Source organism: Clarias gariepinus, chromosome 1 (assembly GCF_024256425.1).
Source record: "Clarias gariepinus isolate MV-2021 ecotype Netherlands chromosome 1, CGAR_prim_01v2, whole genome shotgun sequence".
NCBI lineage: Eukaryota > Metazoa > Chordata > Actinopteri > Siluriformes > Clariidae > Clarias > Clarias gariepinus.
This window is the reverse complement of record NC_071100.1, coordinates 17,937,640-17,957,053: the sequence shown is the minus strand read 5'-3', so window position 1 is coordinate 17,957,053 and position 19,414 is coordinate 17,937,640. Positions and strand designations below refer to the sequence as shown.

Sequence of the window (19,414 nt, the reverse complement as noted above, 5' to 3'; positions counted from 1 at the left end):
CTTTCGTTTTCCTCATTCATCAACTCCTTAAAGTACTCCTTCCATCTTCCCATCACCCTCCTGGCATCTGTCAGTACATTTCCATCTCTATCTCTCTGCCTTGCCAACCTGTACAGATCCACCTCTCCCTCCTTACTGTCTTGCCTAGCATACAAGTCCTCATATGCCCTTTGTTTGGCCTTTGCCACCTCTACCTTCACCTTACTCTGCATCTCCCTATACTCCTGTCTACTCTCTTCAGTCCTCTCAGTGTCCCACTTCTTCTTAGCTAGCCTCTTTCCATGTATACACTCCTGGACTTCCTCATTCCACCACCAAGTCTCCTTGTCCACTTTCCCCTTACCTGATGATACACCAGGTACCCTCCTACCTGTCTCCCTGATCACATTGGCTGTAGTTGTCCAGTCAACTGGAAGCCCCTCCTGACCACCCATAGCCTGTCTCAACTCCTCCCTAAAGACTTCACAACATTCTTCCTTTCTCAGCTTCCACCACTTTGTCCTCTGCTCTGCCTTTGTCCTCTTCGCCCTCCTCACCACCAGGGTTATTTTACACACCACCATTCTGTGTTGTCTGGCTACACTCTCCCCTACCAACACTTTGTTGTAATCTCTTTCAGGTTACAACATCGACACAAGATGTAGTCGACCTGAGTGCTTCTGCCTCCACTCTTATATGTCACCCTATGTTCCTGCCTCTTCTGGAAGAAAGTATTTACTACTGCTATTTCCATCCTCTTTGCAAAGTCCACCACCATCTGTCCTTCTACATTCCTGTCCTGAAGACCAAACCTGCCCATCACATTTTCATCACCTCTGTTCCCTTCCCCAACATGTCCATTGAAGTCTGCACCAATCACCACTCTTTCACCTCTGGGGATGCTCTGCATCACTTCATCTAACTCACTCCAGAATTTATCCTTCTCTTTTAACTTACATCCTACCTGTGGGGCATAACCACTAACAACATTAAACATTATCCCTTCAATTTCCAGCTTCAAACTCATCACCCTATCTGATACTCTCTTCACCTCTAGAACATTCCTTACAAACTCCTCTTTCAGAATAACTCCTACTCCATTTCTTTTCCTATCCACACCTTGGTAAAACAATTTAAACCCTGATCCTAAGCTTCTAGCCTTGCTACCTTTCCACCTGGTCTCCTGGACACACAGTATATCCACCTTCCTTCTCTGCATCATATCAACTAACTCTCTTCCCTTCCCTGTCATGGTCCCAACATTTAAAGTCCCTACTACCACTCCTAAACTTTTGCCTTTCCTCTTCTCTCTCTGCTTTCGAACACGCCTTCCTCCTCTCCTTCTTCGACCAACAGTAGCCCAATTTCCACCAGCACCCTGTAGGTCAACAACACCCCCCGCCCCCCGTGGTTGCATTTGAATAAATAGCCTAGTATCTATGAAATTTTAAGGGGTTGAATAGAGAACCTACTGTTTTATTTATGTAGCTAAAACACTAAATTAAACTACAGATAACATGATTATTAAAGTAAAAAAAGATGTTCTATTCTTACCTGCTGCTCATTTGAAGACCTACAGAACTCCCATGTGACTTGAAAAACCTTCAATTGTCAAAGAATTAACAGATAAATGTTTGACATTATTGGCTCCCACACAGTTTATTCCATTGTCCAGCCTCATAGGTGTGTTGTTTATATTGCTAATCAAAGTAAGTTTAAAGTTATATGCTGTTTTCTGGTTACATTTCTCTGATTGTACCTGTAGATAGAAAATGTTTATACGGTAAAAGGAGTGTGTGATCGAGAAGACTCATTTGAGTACTGATTCTGAACAAGCCAAATATGTGTTAAACATCTATGGGGGCTGAGCCCCTGAACCTGGGTCAAAATTCTGGGTTATTTCTGGTACTTTAAACACATTGTTGTGTTGCTCATGTTGGGTCATATGAGATGTAGTGAGTCATTTACAAATGAACTCCTGGTTGGGTTATTTTGAGCCAACAACTGGTTTATTCTTTATTCTCTGGTTTCTCGGCAGCCTGCAAAATGTTTTAAATAGTACTGTTATTGTGTCCCAAGTGTAGTTTTCGGAGATTTGAGCTTCAGTGCATCGCCCGGCACTCTGCGCATAACACTGTCCCAATGCAGCCTCGGAAAGAATTTCTAAACGTTTTCTAAACGTGGGCTATTGTTGATACTTACAATATTTGTTAATTTAATTTAATTGAGGTTTGGGCTCTGGATTTTGATTTGGTATCTGTAACGAGTTCGAGCCTATTTGCACGGGCGGCACCATGAAGCACGGACACGAGGCGAGGTCTTACAGGAAAAGGGATAATTTATTTGGGTAAAATAGAGAAGAAAAGGATTAAAGGAGGGAGGATGGAAAGAAAGGGGAAGGGTGAAGTGCACGTGCATATCCGGGGGCTGTGCCATGCTGGCATGCAGGTACACAGCTGGCGACAGGTGGCGGTGGGCAGAGTGGCAGAACGGAGCACGCAGAGGCAGCGCGTCTGCACGGAGTGAAGGCGCCGCGGGAGCGCGAGGATCAAAGGGCGGAATTCCCAAGTCCCTGGGGCGCGTCACATTGTCACTCTTTCCTGCTCCACCGCATCACGTACTTTCCGGACTAAACTCCGCGCCTTGCTTTTATAATGCAGAGCAAGTCCGAGATCCTACCGTTAATTATCGCCAGCCGGCCCAAATAGGCGACTTCGTCCCTTTACATACCTGCCGCCTATCTAGGGAGCCTATGGAGTGAGCGAGGAGCGATAGTAGATTTGGGCGCACGCCCATCACAGCCGCGCACCGGTACATATCATGATCCTCATCTTTAACTTTCTACGTCGTAGTCTAATCATTTACTTTAAATATTTTACAAAATCATAGTTTTTTCGTCATTGTGACGCCTAAAAATAGATGCAGGATTATTTTATATAGTCTAAATAAAACTGCTTTTCCAAACGTGGGCTATTGTTGTTTATCTCCTCCTCTTTAATTTACTACGTCGTCTAATCAGCACACCCCAGGCATAAAGTTTTCCCGAGCGCGGAGGAATTTTGTTCTCCTACATAATATTTATGCTGGGGCTCTTGTCCTGGGATGTTGTTCTTTTAGTGTCACTATAGTGCTTTACAATGGCAGACCACATTCAAATGCAAATTATTCACCCTCCTCAGGTGTGAATCAGCTGTTCTCACCTATACATTCAGAGGAACTGAAATGCACCCCTCCCCACTTTAAGACCTGGATTCTGAAGACCTGCAGTGAATCAGGCCTCTTTTTAAATTTATGCAAATTTGATCTTCTGGATTCTAGATTCTAAAATTTATATTATTACTGTTTTACTGGACACGGCCTGGTCTAGACAGGCACATATGGGAGGCAGTGAGAAATGTGAAGGGAGAATCATGTGTACACATCATGTTCGAGCACTGTTTTTTCCTTTTGCTTATAGTAACAGTGATTTCCAACAGTATTGTCTCAAAAACATTTAACCTAAGACTTAACACACTATAACTAGAATATTTCCAAAACTGAAAGGTTGTCTTATGAATAATAAAAAACTAGGTTAAAGCAGATGGGCTATAGAACAGATCATATTACGTTTTATATATTTTTATAGTAAATGAACATCTCTCTTCTCTCCAATGCACTCTACAACAACAGTCTCCTATTTCCCTGTGTGTGTGCTGCAGCCTGTGAATGAATACACACAGCGGAAACATGAGGGAAATCGAATACCGTATTGTGTAGTGTCCCTTTTTCGGCGAATTTTTCCGCTACCGCAGGTCATTTTATCAACTTGCAATATATTAATTTTGTGAGTATATTAACATGTGCTTTTTCAACATTTCCAAATTTTGATTTAAGGGGGCAAGACATTTATTTGAGGGGCGCTGCCCCCTCTTGCCCCTGCATAGAGCCGGCCTCGTTACTGGAATAGAAAAAATAGAGATTTTCCTTATCATAATATAAATTGTATTGGTTGTAATCACTCTATACACAATATTTTTTTTGGTATTCTTATAAAATATTGAAAAGAAAAAAGAAAAGAAAAAACAAAAAAGATTTCATTTGTATTTTCCATCTCTAAAAGTGCATAAAAATCACGGGTTGTGTATAGAGTGATTAAAAACAACACAAGGCATGTTATGATGAGGAAACTTTCTATCTCTTCCATTCCAGCGAGATTAAAAAACGGTAACAAAGTCAAAGTCCGAGCAAAACCTCTCGCCGGCGCGCTTTTCTTTGAATACGTTGTGTTCACGGGGGTGGGGCTAAGAAACACACATCTCGGTATATTCATTTTACCCCCTTTTATTTGGGGTAACGCGAAGAAAGCAGACAAATGTTGCCATATGTTGCAGCCTCCCTGAACATGTTCCAGTCAGTGTTCTCAAAACAGTCCTGAAAAGCAGAGATGGCTCCTGCTGGCCATGTTTTCACCTGCTTCAGAAGCGGTTTTGAAAGCCTGACGAGTGATCTGTATGTTGTAATTAGCATAATAGAGATGTGGTCTGAGTAGCCGAGGTGGGGGTGAGGCTCTGCCCGATATGCGCTGGGAATGTTTGTGTAAACAAGATCCAGCGTGTTTTCCCCTCTCATTGCAAAGTCCACATACTGGTAGAGCACTGACTTGAGATTGGCATGGTCAAAATCTCCAGCGACAATAAACAGTCCATCCGGGTGTGTATTCTGCAGTCAGTCAGGCATCAGTTAAAGTCAGATTTTTTTTTCCATCATAATAAAGCCTTTATGTTAATAGATTTAGAAAGAAATGTAGATTAAAACAGATTCTGCTTCTTTGCCCCTATATATTTTTGTTGTTTTGTGTATATTTAGGTGTAAAAAAGGAGATGCTGTTAAGAGTAAATGTTTTAGCTGCTACAATGTTAGTGACAACTAATTCATGGTTTGTGGCATGCAGTGGTCATACAACATTAAATACTATATGTAAAAAATGATGGCGTGTTCATAAACTAACCAAAAAAAAAAAAAATTTCCTTGTGATTTAAAATAAATGAAACACTTTAGGATATGCAGTTATTTTAAAATAATCTACTAATCAACTTTGGAATGGTAAACCAGTAAAACAACTGCACATTATACAACTCTGTTATTTCCTTATAATATTTGCTCTTGTATACTGAACATTAACGGCAGATCTCCCTAAGATTCATTGTACACTTAATCTCTAATTACTTCTGTTTCTCTCCCTACTTTTAGTGCTGATGGGATTCTTCTGTAGCATACTAACAGGTGAGTATTGCATATTTTTTATGTTTGCTTGTTAATTTATTGATTGCCTTAACTTAGTACATCATGACTCAATGTTCAAAGACAAAAAGAGCTGTTACTAATTTTCCCAGACACTTTAGTACAATTCTTAAATCTAAATTCTCAAGACAACTTGTACAAGTTTCAAATCATCTAGTCACTTGAGCACATCTTAAAAGCAATTCCTTAATCAAATTTTAACAAATTACAAATGCTTTTGTACATTTACGCAAATGAATATGTACAACTATCTCCTGTTTCCTGCATTAATAGTTGCCAAAGTCATGTTGATCAAAATGACACCTGATTCCATAAAAGTTGGAAAACTGTACAAATTGTAAATAAAAACAGAATGCAGTGAAGTGGAAGGTTCAAATTTCAATATTTCAGAATACAGTAGAATATATTCAGAATACAGTAGAATATAGATAACATATCTAATATTGAAAGTGAGACATTTTGAAATGTCATGCCAAATATTTGGCGCATTTTGGATTTCATGAGAGCTACACATTCCAAAAAAGTTGGGACAGGTAGCAATAAGAGGCCGAAAAAGTTAAATGTGCATATAAGAATTAGCCGGAGGACCAATTTGCAACTTATTAGGTCAATTGGCAACATGATTGAGTATAAAAAGAGCCTCTCAGTCGAGATATGGAGAGGATCACCAATTCCCCCAATCCTGCAGCGAAAAATATTGGTGCAATATCAGAGGGGTTTCTCAGAGAAAAATTGCAAAGAGTTTGAATTTATCATCATCTACAGTGCATAATATTAATCAAATGCATCAAATATCAAGTGGAACAATCTCTGTGCGTAAGGGTCAAGGCCGGAAGACCATACTGGATGCCCGTGATCTTCAGGCCCTTAGACGGCACTGCATCACATACAGGAATGCTACTGTAATGGAAATCATCACAGCCGTTGGTGGCTAAAACTCTATGGGTCAAAAAAGAAGCCGTATCTAAACATGATCTAGAAGCACAGGTATTTTTTCTGGGCCAAGGCTCATTTAAAATGGACTGTGGCAATTTGGAAAACTGTTCTGTGGTCAGACTAATCCATGTCATCCGGACTAAACAGGACAAGGACAACCTAAGTTGTTATTAGCGCTCAGTTCAGAAGCCTGCATCTCTGATGGTATGGGGTTGCATGAGTGCATGTGGCATGAGCAGCTTACACATCTGGAAAGGCACCATCAATGCTGGAAGGTATATTCAAGTTCTACAACGACATATGCTCCCATCCAGACGTCGTTTTTCTCAGGAAACACCTTGCATTTTCCAACATGACAATGCCAGACCACAAACTGCATCAATTACAACATCATGGCTGTGTAGGAGAAGGATCCGGGTACTGAAATGGCCAGCCTGCAGTCCAGATTTTTCACCCATACAAAACATTTGGCGCATCATTAAAGGTCCTACACATCATATTTTTCATTAAATGTTAATATGATCTTTAGGGTCCTAATGAAAAGTTTGTATTATACGTTAATTAAAAATTCTAAATTATTGTGTAAAAAAAACACTAATTTTACCTGGTAAAAACTAGCTCTGTTCTCAGCAACCTGTTTGAGTACATGCTAATTTAAATGCTCATGACCTCTGCTGAAACCCCCCCCCCCCCAGTTCTGTGGGGCGTGTCTTCACAACACACGTGGGGTATAGCCACGGAAGTGTAGTCCAGTGCCGGCAATGCTTTGGACTGCATTACCCACAAAGCATTGCCCACAACGCAATGCTTTGTGGGTAATGCAGTCCAAACTGGAAAACGCTGAATTATGGAGCCCGAGCCTGTTTTCTTCAGTCGTTTTTGGTTTGATTTAAGTACGGAACCTACGCGGAAGTTTGTAATATCGCCTGACAACGCAGAAATTAAAAGAATGGACATGCATCGACTCGATTTGTCTCTCATCACTGCATGGGCATGAATTAACGGGCTGTTGCGCTGCCGCGAGCAACAACAACAAAACGCGGAGAAACTTACCGAGAGAGATACGGACGCGATGTGTTTACTGATGTGTTTACATGACTTCTTAATCTTCGACAGACATCGTTATAAACCATCTAACGTAACAAAGGTAAGCATAATATAGTTTTCCGACTACGTACACAGTTTGCAACTAGACAATGACCTTAATGCATTGTTTATTATAAACGGGCGATTAGGGATTATATAGAGACGGATGTACATAGAGAAGAAGCCATAACCATGTTCTATGAGAGTATAAGTTAACTTACACTCCGCATTCATCGTGATTATTAGAAAAGGCGATCTGCAAAGAGTCATAGTAAAATAAATCACACTCACTGAGCCTGGTGAAGATGAAGCAGGAACACGAAGCGTTAGTACAGATCCATTTTTTAGAAGCGCTTTCCTAGTAAAACCTGCTTTATATTGACCCGCGTTTATAAAGCAGTCTGGTGAAAAATTATTATCGCAAACATGAACGCATTTAGGTAAATCAGCGGGGACGTTAGGTTTAAAAACTAAATTCAGCCACTGCGTCCTCAGTGGCTCAGATACCTAACCCTAGGTAGGTACCCTAGGTCACTAACCCTAGGTAGTGAATGACAACTGCTGTGTTCGCTATTACACCCAACAACTGTACACAACACTCGCTTAGGCGCCATTTTGCTCCAGCGGCGAAAAACAATGGCCGACAGCGTCTTCTCACTCGGGGCGGGTCTTTGCTAAAACACCAGTGTCAATCAACTAGTGTAGGAGCGGCCTCTTGTGGTGTGGCATCACATCGACAGGCATTTGTGATTGGCCTGATTTCAGAAGGGGGATGTTATTGTAATAAATGAAAAGAAAACCACTGGGCGGCTCTTTATCATCGTAGAGTGGTTGTGTACGCACTCTCCTAACACACAGTTCAGTCCAAACAGCTTAAAAAAGTGCATGTAGGCCTGTATGACCCCTTTAAGAGAAAGATGCGACAAAGAAGACCTTAGACAGTTGAACAACTGTATTAGACAAGAATGGGACAACATTCCTATTCCTAAACTTGAGCAACTTGTCTCCTCGGCACATCAGTCCTTGTGACTTCCAACACCTGTGTGGCTTATCCTGACGGGAAACAGAGGCAGGATCACAAAAGCTGTTTCTCAGCAAATATGAAAGTGCCATGGCAGTCCTAGTGCCAAGGCTGTTTGGTCAAATGGCGGCATTCAGTTTAATCAACTTTGAAGTTTTTGGGGCGCGTGGCATCTTCCTGCCTGCATACCACCCACATATTTTGTGTTTGCTGCACAAATTTAGGCTCTGGTCTTTAACTCTGGATACTGTTACTCTAGACTTTGAACTGGACTCTGAGCAAAGCCTCCCTTCTTGCTTTTATAAAGTGGCATAAGTCTTAGTCCCATTCAATCATCCTTGCCAGCCGTGCCTAATCTAGTTTGTCTAATCTATTTTTGTTAGCTGTAGCATTTACATTATCCTTTAGTGGAACTGAAGAGCTCCAAATCCTGAAAAACAGACAAACCAATATTTCTCTTCCACCACATTTTGCTGATTGCCATATTAATTTTGTCTCATGGCATTGACTAAACCCACATTTCTCAACCTGATTTACATTTAGTAAAAAGTAATTTGATTAAGCACACCACTATAGCTGATTCTCTGACTGTAGCATGTTTAAAGTCGCTAAGATCTTCAGTATGAACCATTTTATTACCACTGTTTTTTCTACTGTTTGAATAATTATATGTTTTGATGTACGTACCAGTTAGCAGTGAGTGTTCTACTGCTAACTGGTACATATGCTTCAGTTCAAGACAACCTGCTGCTGACAAACTGTGTAGAAAAAGTCATTTGTGATTATCTCTAATAAAGGAGAGACAGAGTACTACTGTGTAGCACCCAGTGAAAACCAGGGTTCAAAGTTTAGTGATCCAGCCACAATTGCAGTGGAAGGTATGTTATTTTTTGTTTAAAAGAATTATAAGTATATTGTATAAATGCTGATGGTTTTGTTGTCTTTGTTAGAGGTGGGTGGATCTCAGTCCTCTTCACTGAAAAGTGATGCTGTTACATCAGCTACAACAGGTTTGTGTGCGTGCTAAATCATGTTAACTATTCCATTAACCGTAAAACGCGTAGAGAAGTATTTGCCTATTTAATGTAATTTAATGTAGGATTACCATTGTTAGTAGGTTGTTGTTAAAAGGTAGAATGACTTTGATAAACTGATGTTAGACCAACATTAACTACAATGAACCTAACACAATTGTATTTTGAAATACATATTGTATTTTGAAATACATATTGTATTTTGAAATACTTGTATTGCTGCTGGAAAATGTTCTCTTTGTTTCTGCAAATAAACAAATTCCCTGACAGATTTAATTTTGGTTATGGCATTGAGACAACTAATTGTTAGCTACTAATCAACCTGGGAGAAAGACGACGAGGCATTCAGATGGTAGACAAGCGGTATTGTCCTTTTACCGCCGCCCTTCAAGGCAAAAGCATTTGGTTTTGTGCGTTTGCTTTTACTGCTGAGTGGCGCTATATAACTATAGACTGACGTCTCAGGCCTTAGTTCATTCTCTAAAGGATTAATGAGCTGCAGTTCCTTTAGAGCTGCATGTACAGTAGTTGCGGATAAAATCAGGTGAAACATTGTAGTTAAACAAATTCATAATCACAGAACTAAAATTACAGTACAAATGTAAAATAAAAATGTAATTAAATCTTAAAATTAAATTTAAATTAATTTAAATTTAAGCAAAGTAAACTTTAACACAGTGAGCCTTTAGATTTTATTATATGTAATTAGAAAATCTATGCATGTAGGGTTGTGTCATCTTATATTTTGTGTTCTTTAAAATTGTAGTAGATTTATTAACTGAAATAAACGACCATAAAATTAAAACATTGTCACGACATGCTACTGCGTCAGCAGATGTTGTTGTCATTCAGCCCCGCTTGTGTTTTTGCGTTATTATAAGAATGAAATGCAGTAGGCTGTTTTTGATCATCATAATTTTCTTTAATAAATAATGACCCCCATTGCACTGTACCACTGCTGCCAAAACCTCATGAAATACAAGTGAAACATTAAATGAATTTTTATTCACAGTACTAAAATTATAGTAATAAATATAGGAGTTTCTTATTTGCATTGAATTTAAGCAAAGTAAATGTATACCTTTATATCTAGCCTTTAGATTATATCATATGTAATACTTGCGTATAGCCAGAAACGGATTATAAAGCACCAACAACCGTATGACGAACGCAGACGTGTCTCTGGCAGACGAGCTGAACACTTTCTATGCTCGCTTCGAGGCTGCAGCTAAAGACGCTAGCGATGCTAATGCTAACGGCTGCAGACAGGAAGTCACTGCCAGCACCGGAAGCGCGTTCATCATCACTGAGCATGACGTGAGGAGAGCCTTTAAGAGAGTGAAAACCAGGAAAGCAGCAGGACCAGACGGCATCTCAGGCCGCATTCTCAGAGCCTGCGCAGACCAGCTAGCACCTGTGTTCACTGAGATATTCAACATCTCTTTATCTCAGTCGGTGATCCCCACATGCTTCAAAGAGTCCATTATTGTTCCTGTCCCAAAGAAACCACATCCTGCTTCTCTTAATGACTATCGCCCTGTAGCCCTCACTTCAGTAGTGATGAAGTGCTATGAACGCCTGGTCAGAGACTTCATCATTTCTTCACTACCAGACACACTGGACCCACTACAGTTTGCATACCGTCCAAACCATTCCACGGACGATGCAATCTCACATCTCCTCCATACATCTCTCACTCACCTGGACACTCGGAGGGAGAATTATGTGAAAATGCTCTTCATCGACTACAGCTCTGCATTTAATACCATAATTCCCTCCACACTTACCACCAAGCTAGAGCACCTGGGACTCAGCTCATCCATGTGTCAGTGGATCTCCAATTTTCTAACTGGCAGACCACAGGCAGTCAGGATGGGCGGACATGTCTCAGCCTCCATCACTCTCAGTTTGCTGACGACACTGACGTGGTGGGCCTGATCACCAACAACGATGAGACGGCCTACCTGGAGGAGGTTGGAAATCTGGAGAACTGGTGCCAGAGAAACAATCTCCTCCTGAACGTCAGCAAGACAAAGGAGCTGATAGTGGACTTCAGTACAAAGCAGGTGAGGAACTACCAGACCCCCATCATCAACAGGAACCCAGTGGAGAGAGTGGACAGCTTCAGATACCTCGGTGTTCACATCACGCAGGACCTGGCATGGTCCTGTCACATCAACACTGTGGTAAAAAAGGCCTGGCAGCGTCTGTACCACCTCAGACGCTTGAGAGACTTTAGACTGCCCTCCAAGGTGCTCAGGAATTTCTACTCCTGTACCATAGAGAGCATCCTGACGGGAAACATCACGACGTGGTTCGGGAACAGCACCATGCAGGACAGACGAGCTCTACAGAGGGTGGTGCGATCAGCTGAGCACATCATCCGCACCGAGCTCCCTGACCTGCACTCAATCTACACCAAGCGGTGCTGGACCAAGGCCAGGAAGGTCGTGAAGGACCTCAGCCACCCCAACAATGGACTGTTCACTCTGTTGCGGTCTGGGAAGCGATTACGCTCCCTGAAGGCCAATACAGAGAGACTGAGGAGGAGCTTCTTCCCGCAGGCGATAAGGTCTCTCAACCACACCACTATGCAGAATTAACACAATATTTTCACGATTTTTACAATCAATCAATCAATCTTTATACAGACATGGACACTATGGACAACTCCACGCACATCTACACGACATGGTAACGTTTACATTCTGGACCATTGCACAAAGTCACTTTAATAACCTTGGCACAAAGTCACTTTTTCTATGCATATTTGCACACCATTATATTTCTATTTGTACAGCACATTTCTATTTTCAGTTTCTATTTTTAGTTCTATTTTTCCTAGTTAAATTTTATTTTATTTATTTTTATTTTTTTATTAAAATTTTCTATCGTATTTCTTTTATTCATATTTATTACTATTATAAGCTTCAATTCTCTTTTTAAGGTCACTGGCGGTCGTGTAAGCATTTCACTACATTTCGTACTGTGTATGACTGTGTATGTGACAAACAAAATTTGAATTTGAATTTGAATTTGAAACTCTGGGTGTGCATCAGAAAAGGTTTGCCAGATTGATGTTCAATATAGTAAAACTATATAAGCTACATAGCCTTTATAAGACTGTACTTTTATTTAAGTGACCACACAATGACGAAAAAAACTTTATGATTTTGTAAAATAATAAAAGTAAACAGGGTGCGCTATTCTGTATCGGTGAACTTTAGCACGTCAGACAATGAACCGAACCTCAGTGTATACTGGCCTCATGGACGTGAAAAATATATACTTATATAAAAAGCTAAATGTCAGCTTTTATATAAACTAATGGAAAACGATTTTTGACGTCTAATTTTAGACGATGAAATTTGTAATTTGAAAAGTGAATTATACTGTCTCTACAGTAAAATGGCCAGAGTCAGTCTCCTTGCTGTTTTTCCCCCGATACATTCTTTAACTTTATGCATGCAGCTGAGCTGATTATACTATGTAGGAAGTTAAAGAGGAGAATCACGATGCCAAATCAAAATCCCGAGCCCAAACCTCATTTAAATTAAATTAACAAATATTATAAGTGAACAATAGCACACGTTTAAAAAACGTTTAGAAATTCTTTCCGACATGAGTTATGCGCAGATCGCCGGGAGATTTCCTGAAGCTCAAATCTCAGAAATCGCTGGGGCATTTTTTTCTAAATAGTTAAATCTTTAATAACCAATGAAGGGTTTGAGCTGGATACACATGCATTCTTGCCTAAACAACTCTTAAAACTACACTTGCGACACAATAACAATAATATTTTGAACATTTCGCAGGCTGCCTTTTGGAGAAACCAGAGAATAAAGAATAAATTAGTTGTTGGGTCAAAATAACCCAACCAGGTGTTCATTTGTAAATGAGGGCCAGGGGTAGCTCAGTGGTTAAGGCATTGGACTACGGTTCGGAAGATCCCAGGTTTAAAGAACCCAACCACCAAGTTGCCACTGTTGGGCCCTTGAGCAAGGCCCTTAACCCTCAACTGCTCAGATGTGTAATGAGATAAAAAAAAAAAAAATGTAAGTCGCTCTGGATAAGAGCGTCTGCCAAATGCCCAAATGTAAATGACTCACTACATCTCATATGACCCAACATGAGCAACACAACAAACTACCCGAAATAACCCAGAATTTTGACCCAGCATAAACCACCCAACGATGTGTTTACAGAAACAACACAGTATTTTTAGAGAGCCTTTTTGAGTTATTTTAATGTTTTATTCTGAAAGTCAGATTTTTCAGTTATTTCTATATTTAAAGTTTGATGTCTTTGAATGTATTTTTTAATAAGAATAAGAATAAACAGATACAAACAGATAGGCTATATGACAGTTCATTCTTTTTACAAATAAAAGTAGTGAACTTGTTTCAATGTTCAACTTCAATGTTTTTTTGACTCATTATTATACAATAAATATCAATAGCTCTGGTTCAGATTTTTCATGTTTGTTGTATAAAATACACAGATGTGGAAATTACCATCACTTTAGTATTTCTTCAATATAACATATTGGTATGACTTTTTTATGACTTAATTATATTTTAAAACTGAGACAACAGAAAATGTCACTTTGCGCCACCTGGTCAGTCATTTCACGAATTCCTTTGAAATGCAACTTATTTATTTTGGCTGCTGTTGTTTTGTCGCGCGATGAGCGGAGCAGTAAAAGACATTCCCTTTGTCTACCTACTGTATACACTAACGTACATAAATTGATTTATTAAACAACAATTGCCACATAGTAACACATCTGAGTAAAATAAATAAATAAATAAATAACTGCAATTTACCAACCATTAAATTTGAAAAAAAAGGAAGATCTGTTATCTGTGTAATAAACATCATATTACAGTACAATAGTGTAAATACATAGCAAAAAAGTATGGGCTATTGCAGTGTAGCTGCACTATATGAGTCTAACATGACTATATCTTGAGCAATATGATCAATTTAACAAAAAGATAAAGCGGCAACAATCAAAAATATGCAAATGTTTTGTGTACAAGTGTACTGGCATTGTTTGTCTTGCGTATATGAATGTATTAACAAGGGTGACAAAAAGCTTTTTTTTTTTTTTACAATAAGGCCATTCAGTTAATTAAAATTAAGTTAAATTGTTTTAAGTTTCAATTACATTTCAGGTGCATACATCATTAAAAAATCATAAACGGGGAGAATTTAGAAACTGTGCTAGATCCAAGTGGTAAAAAGGAAAATATACAGTAGTTAGTGCTGAATTATCTGGTAAGCCAGAGAACATAAGATCCCACAATGACATTGCAGTGACACAACCCCTGTAGCCATATAATTACTTCTCAAATCTGGTTTAAAATAAGATGTTTGGCCAGATGGCAACCAATACAGTACAATCAGTACAGTACTCAAATCAAAATCAGTACAAGAATTTTTTCCAGATTTTAATTTCTCTCTACATGGTAAAACATGAATGCAAATAATCTCCTTTGGACAGTTGATTTTGAGATGTGTCTGCTATTTCGTAACAGCTCTAATCTGAGGTGCTGTTTGTTAATTGGTGATTTCTGAGGCTGGTAACTCTAAATGAACTTCTCCTCTGCAGCAGAGGTACGTTTTGATCTTGATTTCCTGGGATGGTCTTCATGAGAGACAGTTTCATCATGGTGCTTAAAGGGTTTTGCAAATGCACTTGACAATACTGTTTTTACAGGCCTTCATTTTTTAAAGTAACAATTGACTGTTGTTACTTAATTACGTAATTCCATAGTTTTGATATACTCATTATTTTTCTAGAATGTAGAGAATAAATCATAGTATTGATTAATTCTTTGCCAAACCTTATGAAAAAATAACCTTCATGCTTTGTATTTACATGGTAACAGTACCTTTAATTTATTTTATTTTTTGCCAATGTAGGACAGTATCCTCATAGATGTCCAGGTGGATGGTTGCACTTTAAGGGACGTTGCTTCAAATATCATGCAATGAAAATGGACTGGCTTTCTGCTGAGGTTCAGTTAATTTTAACTATGCAGAAATTAAACACACACACACACATGCTCTCTCTCTCTCTCTCTCTCTCACACACACACACACACACACACACACACACAAAATATACATACATACATACATACATACATACATACATACATACATACATACATACATACATACCAGTGGCGGCTGCTAGCTTTTCAAACAGGGGAAGCTCATATTAGGCCTTCATCATAAAATTCATTATGTTATTTGTACGTAAATTCTGTCCTCCGTTTCTTTTGCAGATAATGGTCTGTGACCCGGTCATAGCAATTGCCCATCTTTTCCAGGGACTTAACCAGTTTCCTCTTAATGGCCAGGAGAGCAAGGTTGCTCAAATGATCTTGGCCCATCGTGTTGCGGGTGTATGACTTGACCCGTTTTAAACAGGGGAAGCTCCTCTCTACACCTGCTGATGTAGCACCAATTGTTGCCACTAACGACAACAGATTGTATAGCTGAGGCATTGCACTATCCAACTCCATGTCTTTAAAAAAACACCAAGAAATCACACAGCTTACCCCTGCTCCCCTGTAAGTCATGCTTGAAATATAGTACTTGAAGTTCAGATCTCAGTCTCCCTGAGTCAAAGAAATGGCCATAACTTTTCAGCACACTTTCGAATGCCTCCTCTGGAAACACTTGTCTCATTTCATCAAAGTTCCCTGGATTGACTAATTCTAAGAAGCTCATGCTTTTAAAATTTGAAAAAATAAAAAACGCTGAGAAATCTGCTCCATGCGATTGTCTAGGATGGCCATGTACAAATTTCTGTAGCGGCCCTGGGGATCCTGTAATTGTGACAGACGGCGCTTTCTAATATGTTCATCTCGAGGGTCTGATGTGAGAATTGCTGCTTTTGAATAAACTGCTTGATAAGCCTCCTCTGACCTCTTCTCCTTGACAAAAGCAAGGAGAGACCCAATTCTTTTTTTGCAGTAAAGAACATCCATAGCCCTTTGCTGGACAATATCAAAGACATCTGTCTCAGAGAATATTAGTTCAGCATCTAATGTGTCATCATCCATGCTCTCATTCTGGGAAATCTTGTCAAAAGTCTCAGGAGGCCATCATAATTGTTTGCCACAGTGCTCACTATACGTGATGCGAAATTCCATCAAGTAGAAGCGTTTCTGGGCAGTCTTGAAGACCCTGCAGACTCAAGAAAAGACATCCTTTTTTTGACTTTGAAAAAAATGTGGTGAACCCAGAGAGAGACGCAAAAAATATTCTTGAATCAGGCAAGCATTTAGCACCCTGGGACAACACCAGGTTCAGTCTGTGTGCATAGCAATGCAGAAACACTGCACTAGGGGCTATTACTTTAACTTTGGCCTGTAGGCCATTGAGAGATGAAGCAAAGACAGTAGGTTTTGTAGGTTTGTGCCACAAGTTTTTCTCTAAAACTGTAGCCCTGCATGTTCTCGTTTAAAACTTCAAACACAGACTGAGCATCTCGACCCCCTGACACATCCAAAAATCCAGTGAAGCACTCTTGAATTTTATCTGCACTATTCACATATCTAACAATGACAGACAGTTGGGCATGGCAATATTTAGCTTATGTTCCTGTAAATTCCCTGTAATTCCCCTTATTTGCTGATTCCCTAATCTCATCATGCCCCCTGAATGCCAGCTACTGACAGCCAAGTAAGGAAGTCACATCAATTAGACGGTTTAGAGCTCCAGTGAAGCTGGGCTTCAGGGGGGTTTAACGCGCTGTGCTGCACGGAAATGTATAACAAGAAAATCGCGTTAAACAATCTACAATAAATATCTGATTCTGAACAAACTAGCATAAAGTTGAACGCGTTCTAGCGCACTTTTATTAAAACCAATATAAATATGACAGTGCATATATGAGCATTTATTTTCTGACATAGTAGAGGAAGCTTCCCTTGTGGTCTTAGAGCAGCCGCCACTGACCTCATTCAAAACTAATTACAGAAGCACTTTCAGCAACAAAACACATCTGATTATGTCATGTTGTCTCACAATTGCTTCTTAATCCGTCCAAATTGCCTCTGAACAATTTGTGTTGATTTGTTTATGCCTAAGGCGAGATACAGAGCTAACTAGCATCCAACACATATCTGAATCCCAAATCCTTTTCCAACTCCTGATCAAGGACACAGGAGTGTGTGGAACAAGTGATTGTAAACCCTAGCGTGGAAATCCACCAACGTATGAGTGTTCAGCTTTGATCCTGAGCTTGGGTTACTGTTTACTCCCGCTTTCTAAAAATGTGACTTTTAGTGGCTACACTAAATTGTCCCAAGGGGTGTAAAAGTAAATGTTTTCTTTTTTTTTTCTAAGATAGACTTGGTCCCATCCAGAGTGGGACCATCCAGAGTGGGTTTCATCCTCAAAGCTCCCAGGACAGGTTCTGGGTTCACTGTAAAACTGATGTTTTTTAAAACTCTTATTAAATATGAATGAATGAAGAGAAGTACATTTCCAGGGAGGCTCTGCTTTTATAAAGTAATATGCAAAATTCTGTGTACTAAATGCAGTTAATCACCATGCAATTATGCCAAAGCTCTTTTTCTTTTCTAGAAACATTGCCTGAATCTTGGGGCACACTTGATCTCAATACACAGTGAGGAAGAATATTGGCATGCCAAGTCTTTCATTCATGCTCAAGACCCTCGTGGGAATCCAACATGGATTGGTCTTTCTAGAAGTGAGAAGGTAAGTTAAGTATCAAAATCTTCTTCATCTCAGTCACATACAGTAGTCAACAGCAGAGAATCTAAAGAGTTGTATAGTGACTGATTAATATGGAAGTATAACACTGCCAAAATTTCTCACAGCAAAAAGGCATACTGAATCACATGAACTGAAAAAAAAACTTGTCACAAAAATTCGAATGATTTTTTTTACAGCATTTATACTGCTTAAAATTTTAGACACTGCAATTTATTGTGGTTGTATATTTCGACTGAAAATGTAATTCAAGCATTTAAAATAAAATGAAAAAATATTCACCCTACTAAATTGCTGTTCAAAAATATATTCAATTGTTAAAAATACAATCTTCATTATTTTTTATTTAAGTGGTGCATCTGTTGTTCTTTAAAATTTACTGTAAATCTACAAAGGTTGAAGATTTGCAAGGTATCTCTTAAATCTATTTAAAAAAGATCAATAATAATAATAATAATAATAATAATAATAAATCTTGTGTAAGACACTGTATTTATAGCAGAACAAAGCCAAGCCCTTATTATACTACTTTATTTGCAGAACCAATGTTTAAGGTATTCAACTAGCAGATATAGTAATTTTTTTCAGTGGTGTTATGCTCTATATCAGTACTCATGGAATGTGTCTTGTCCAATCAGATTACATGATCAAAACTAACTGTTGTATAATTTACACTGAAATAATTTAATAACCAAAACCCTAGTTGTTCTGTTGAGAAATATGAGTGGTTTTGTACGTTTTTACTCATGTGCAATGTATCCCAAATTAAATGATGACTTTCTACTGTTCATCTTTTTAGGTATTTTACTGGTCCTGGTCTGATGCCACGCACATTACTTTTACCAAGTGGAATCCTGGTGAACCAAGTAATGTACCAAATGAGTTGTGTGTGCATATGAACTGGCCTAGTCCCATCACCCGTAAGTAAATCTGGAAAGTTTATATGTGCATTGTATTTTGTTTAGAGTCTAGATTTTCTAGCTTTTGTTTCTCATTCAAAAATTATATTTTCTTTTCTGCAGCTGATATGGACTGGAACGACATTTCATGTAATAATCGCTATGCCTTTGTTTGTGTCAAGATAACACAATAATGTTGGATTTTTTTTCCCTTGTTACAACACATTGTTGTAAAATTTTAACATAATTTTATCTAATTAAAAAGCTAAAAAAAATAAATAAAATAAAATAAATGACAGTAAAATATTTGTGTTTGTGAAATAATTAACTATCATATTTGTTTATGTTTTAAGGCTTGTTCTCCATCAATACTTGTAGCAACTTACAGCACTTTTTACTTCATCTCTGTTAAGTTTAAAAAT

At 38.9% G+C, this 19,414-nt stretch overlaps 1 protein-coding gene across 1 annotated transcript; it reads left to right on the top strand.

The window, feature by feature from the left end:
• The first annotated feature begins 8,979 nt into the window (after positions 1 to 8,979).
• Positions 8,980 to 19,186, top strand: LOC128520522 (galactose-specific lectin nattectin-like). The gene is made up of 7 exons (XM_053494795.1): positions 8,980 to 8,998; positions 9,100 to 9,180; positions 9,253 to 9,312; positions 15,265 to 15,359; positions 17,944 to 18,078; positions 18,893 to 19,013; positions 19,116 to 19,186. The coding sequence occupies exons 1-7, from the start codon at positions 8,980 to 8,982 to the stop codon at positions 19,184 to 19,186; spliced, it is 582 nt and encodes a 193-aa protein (XP_053350770.1).
• Positions 19,187 to 19,414: the final 228 nt, after the last annotated feature.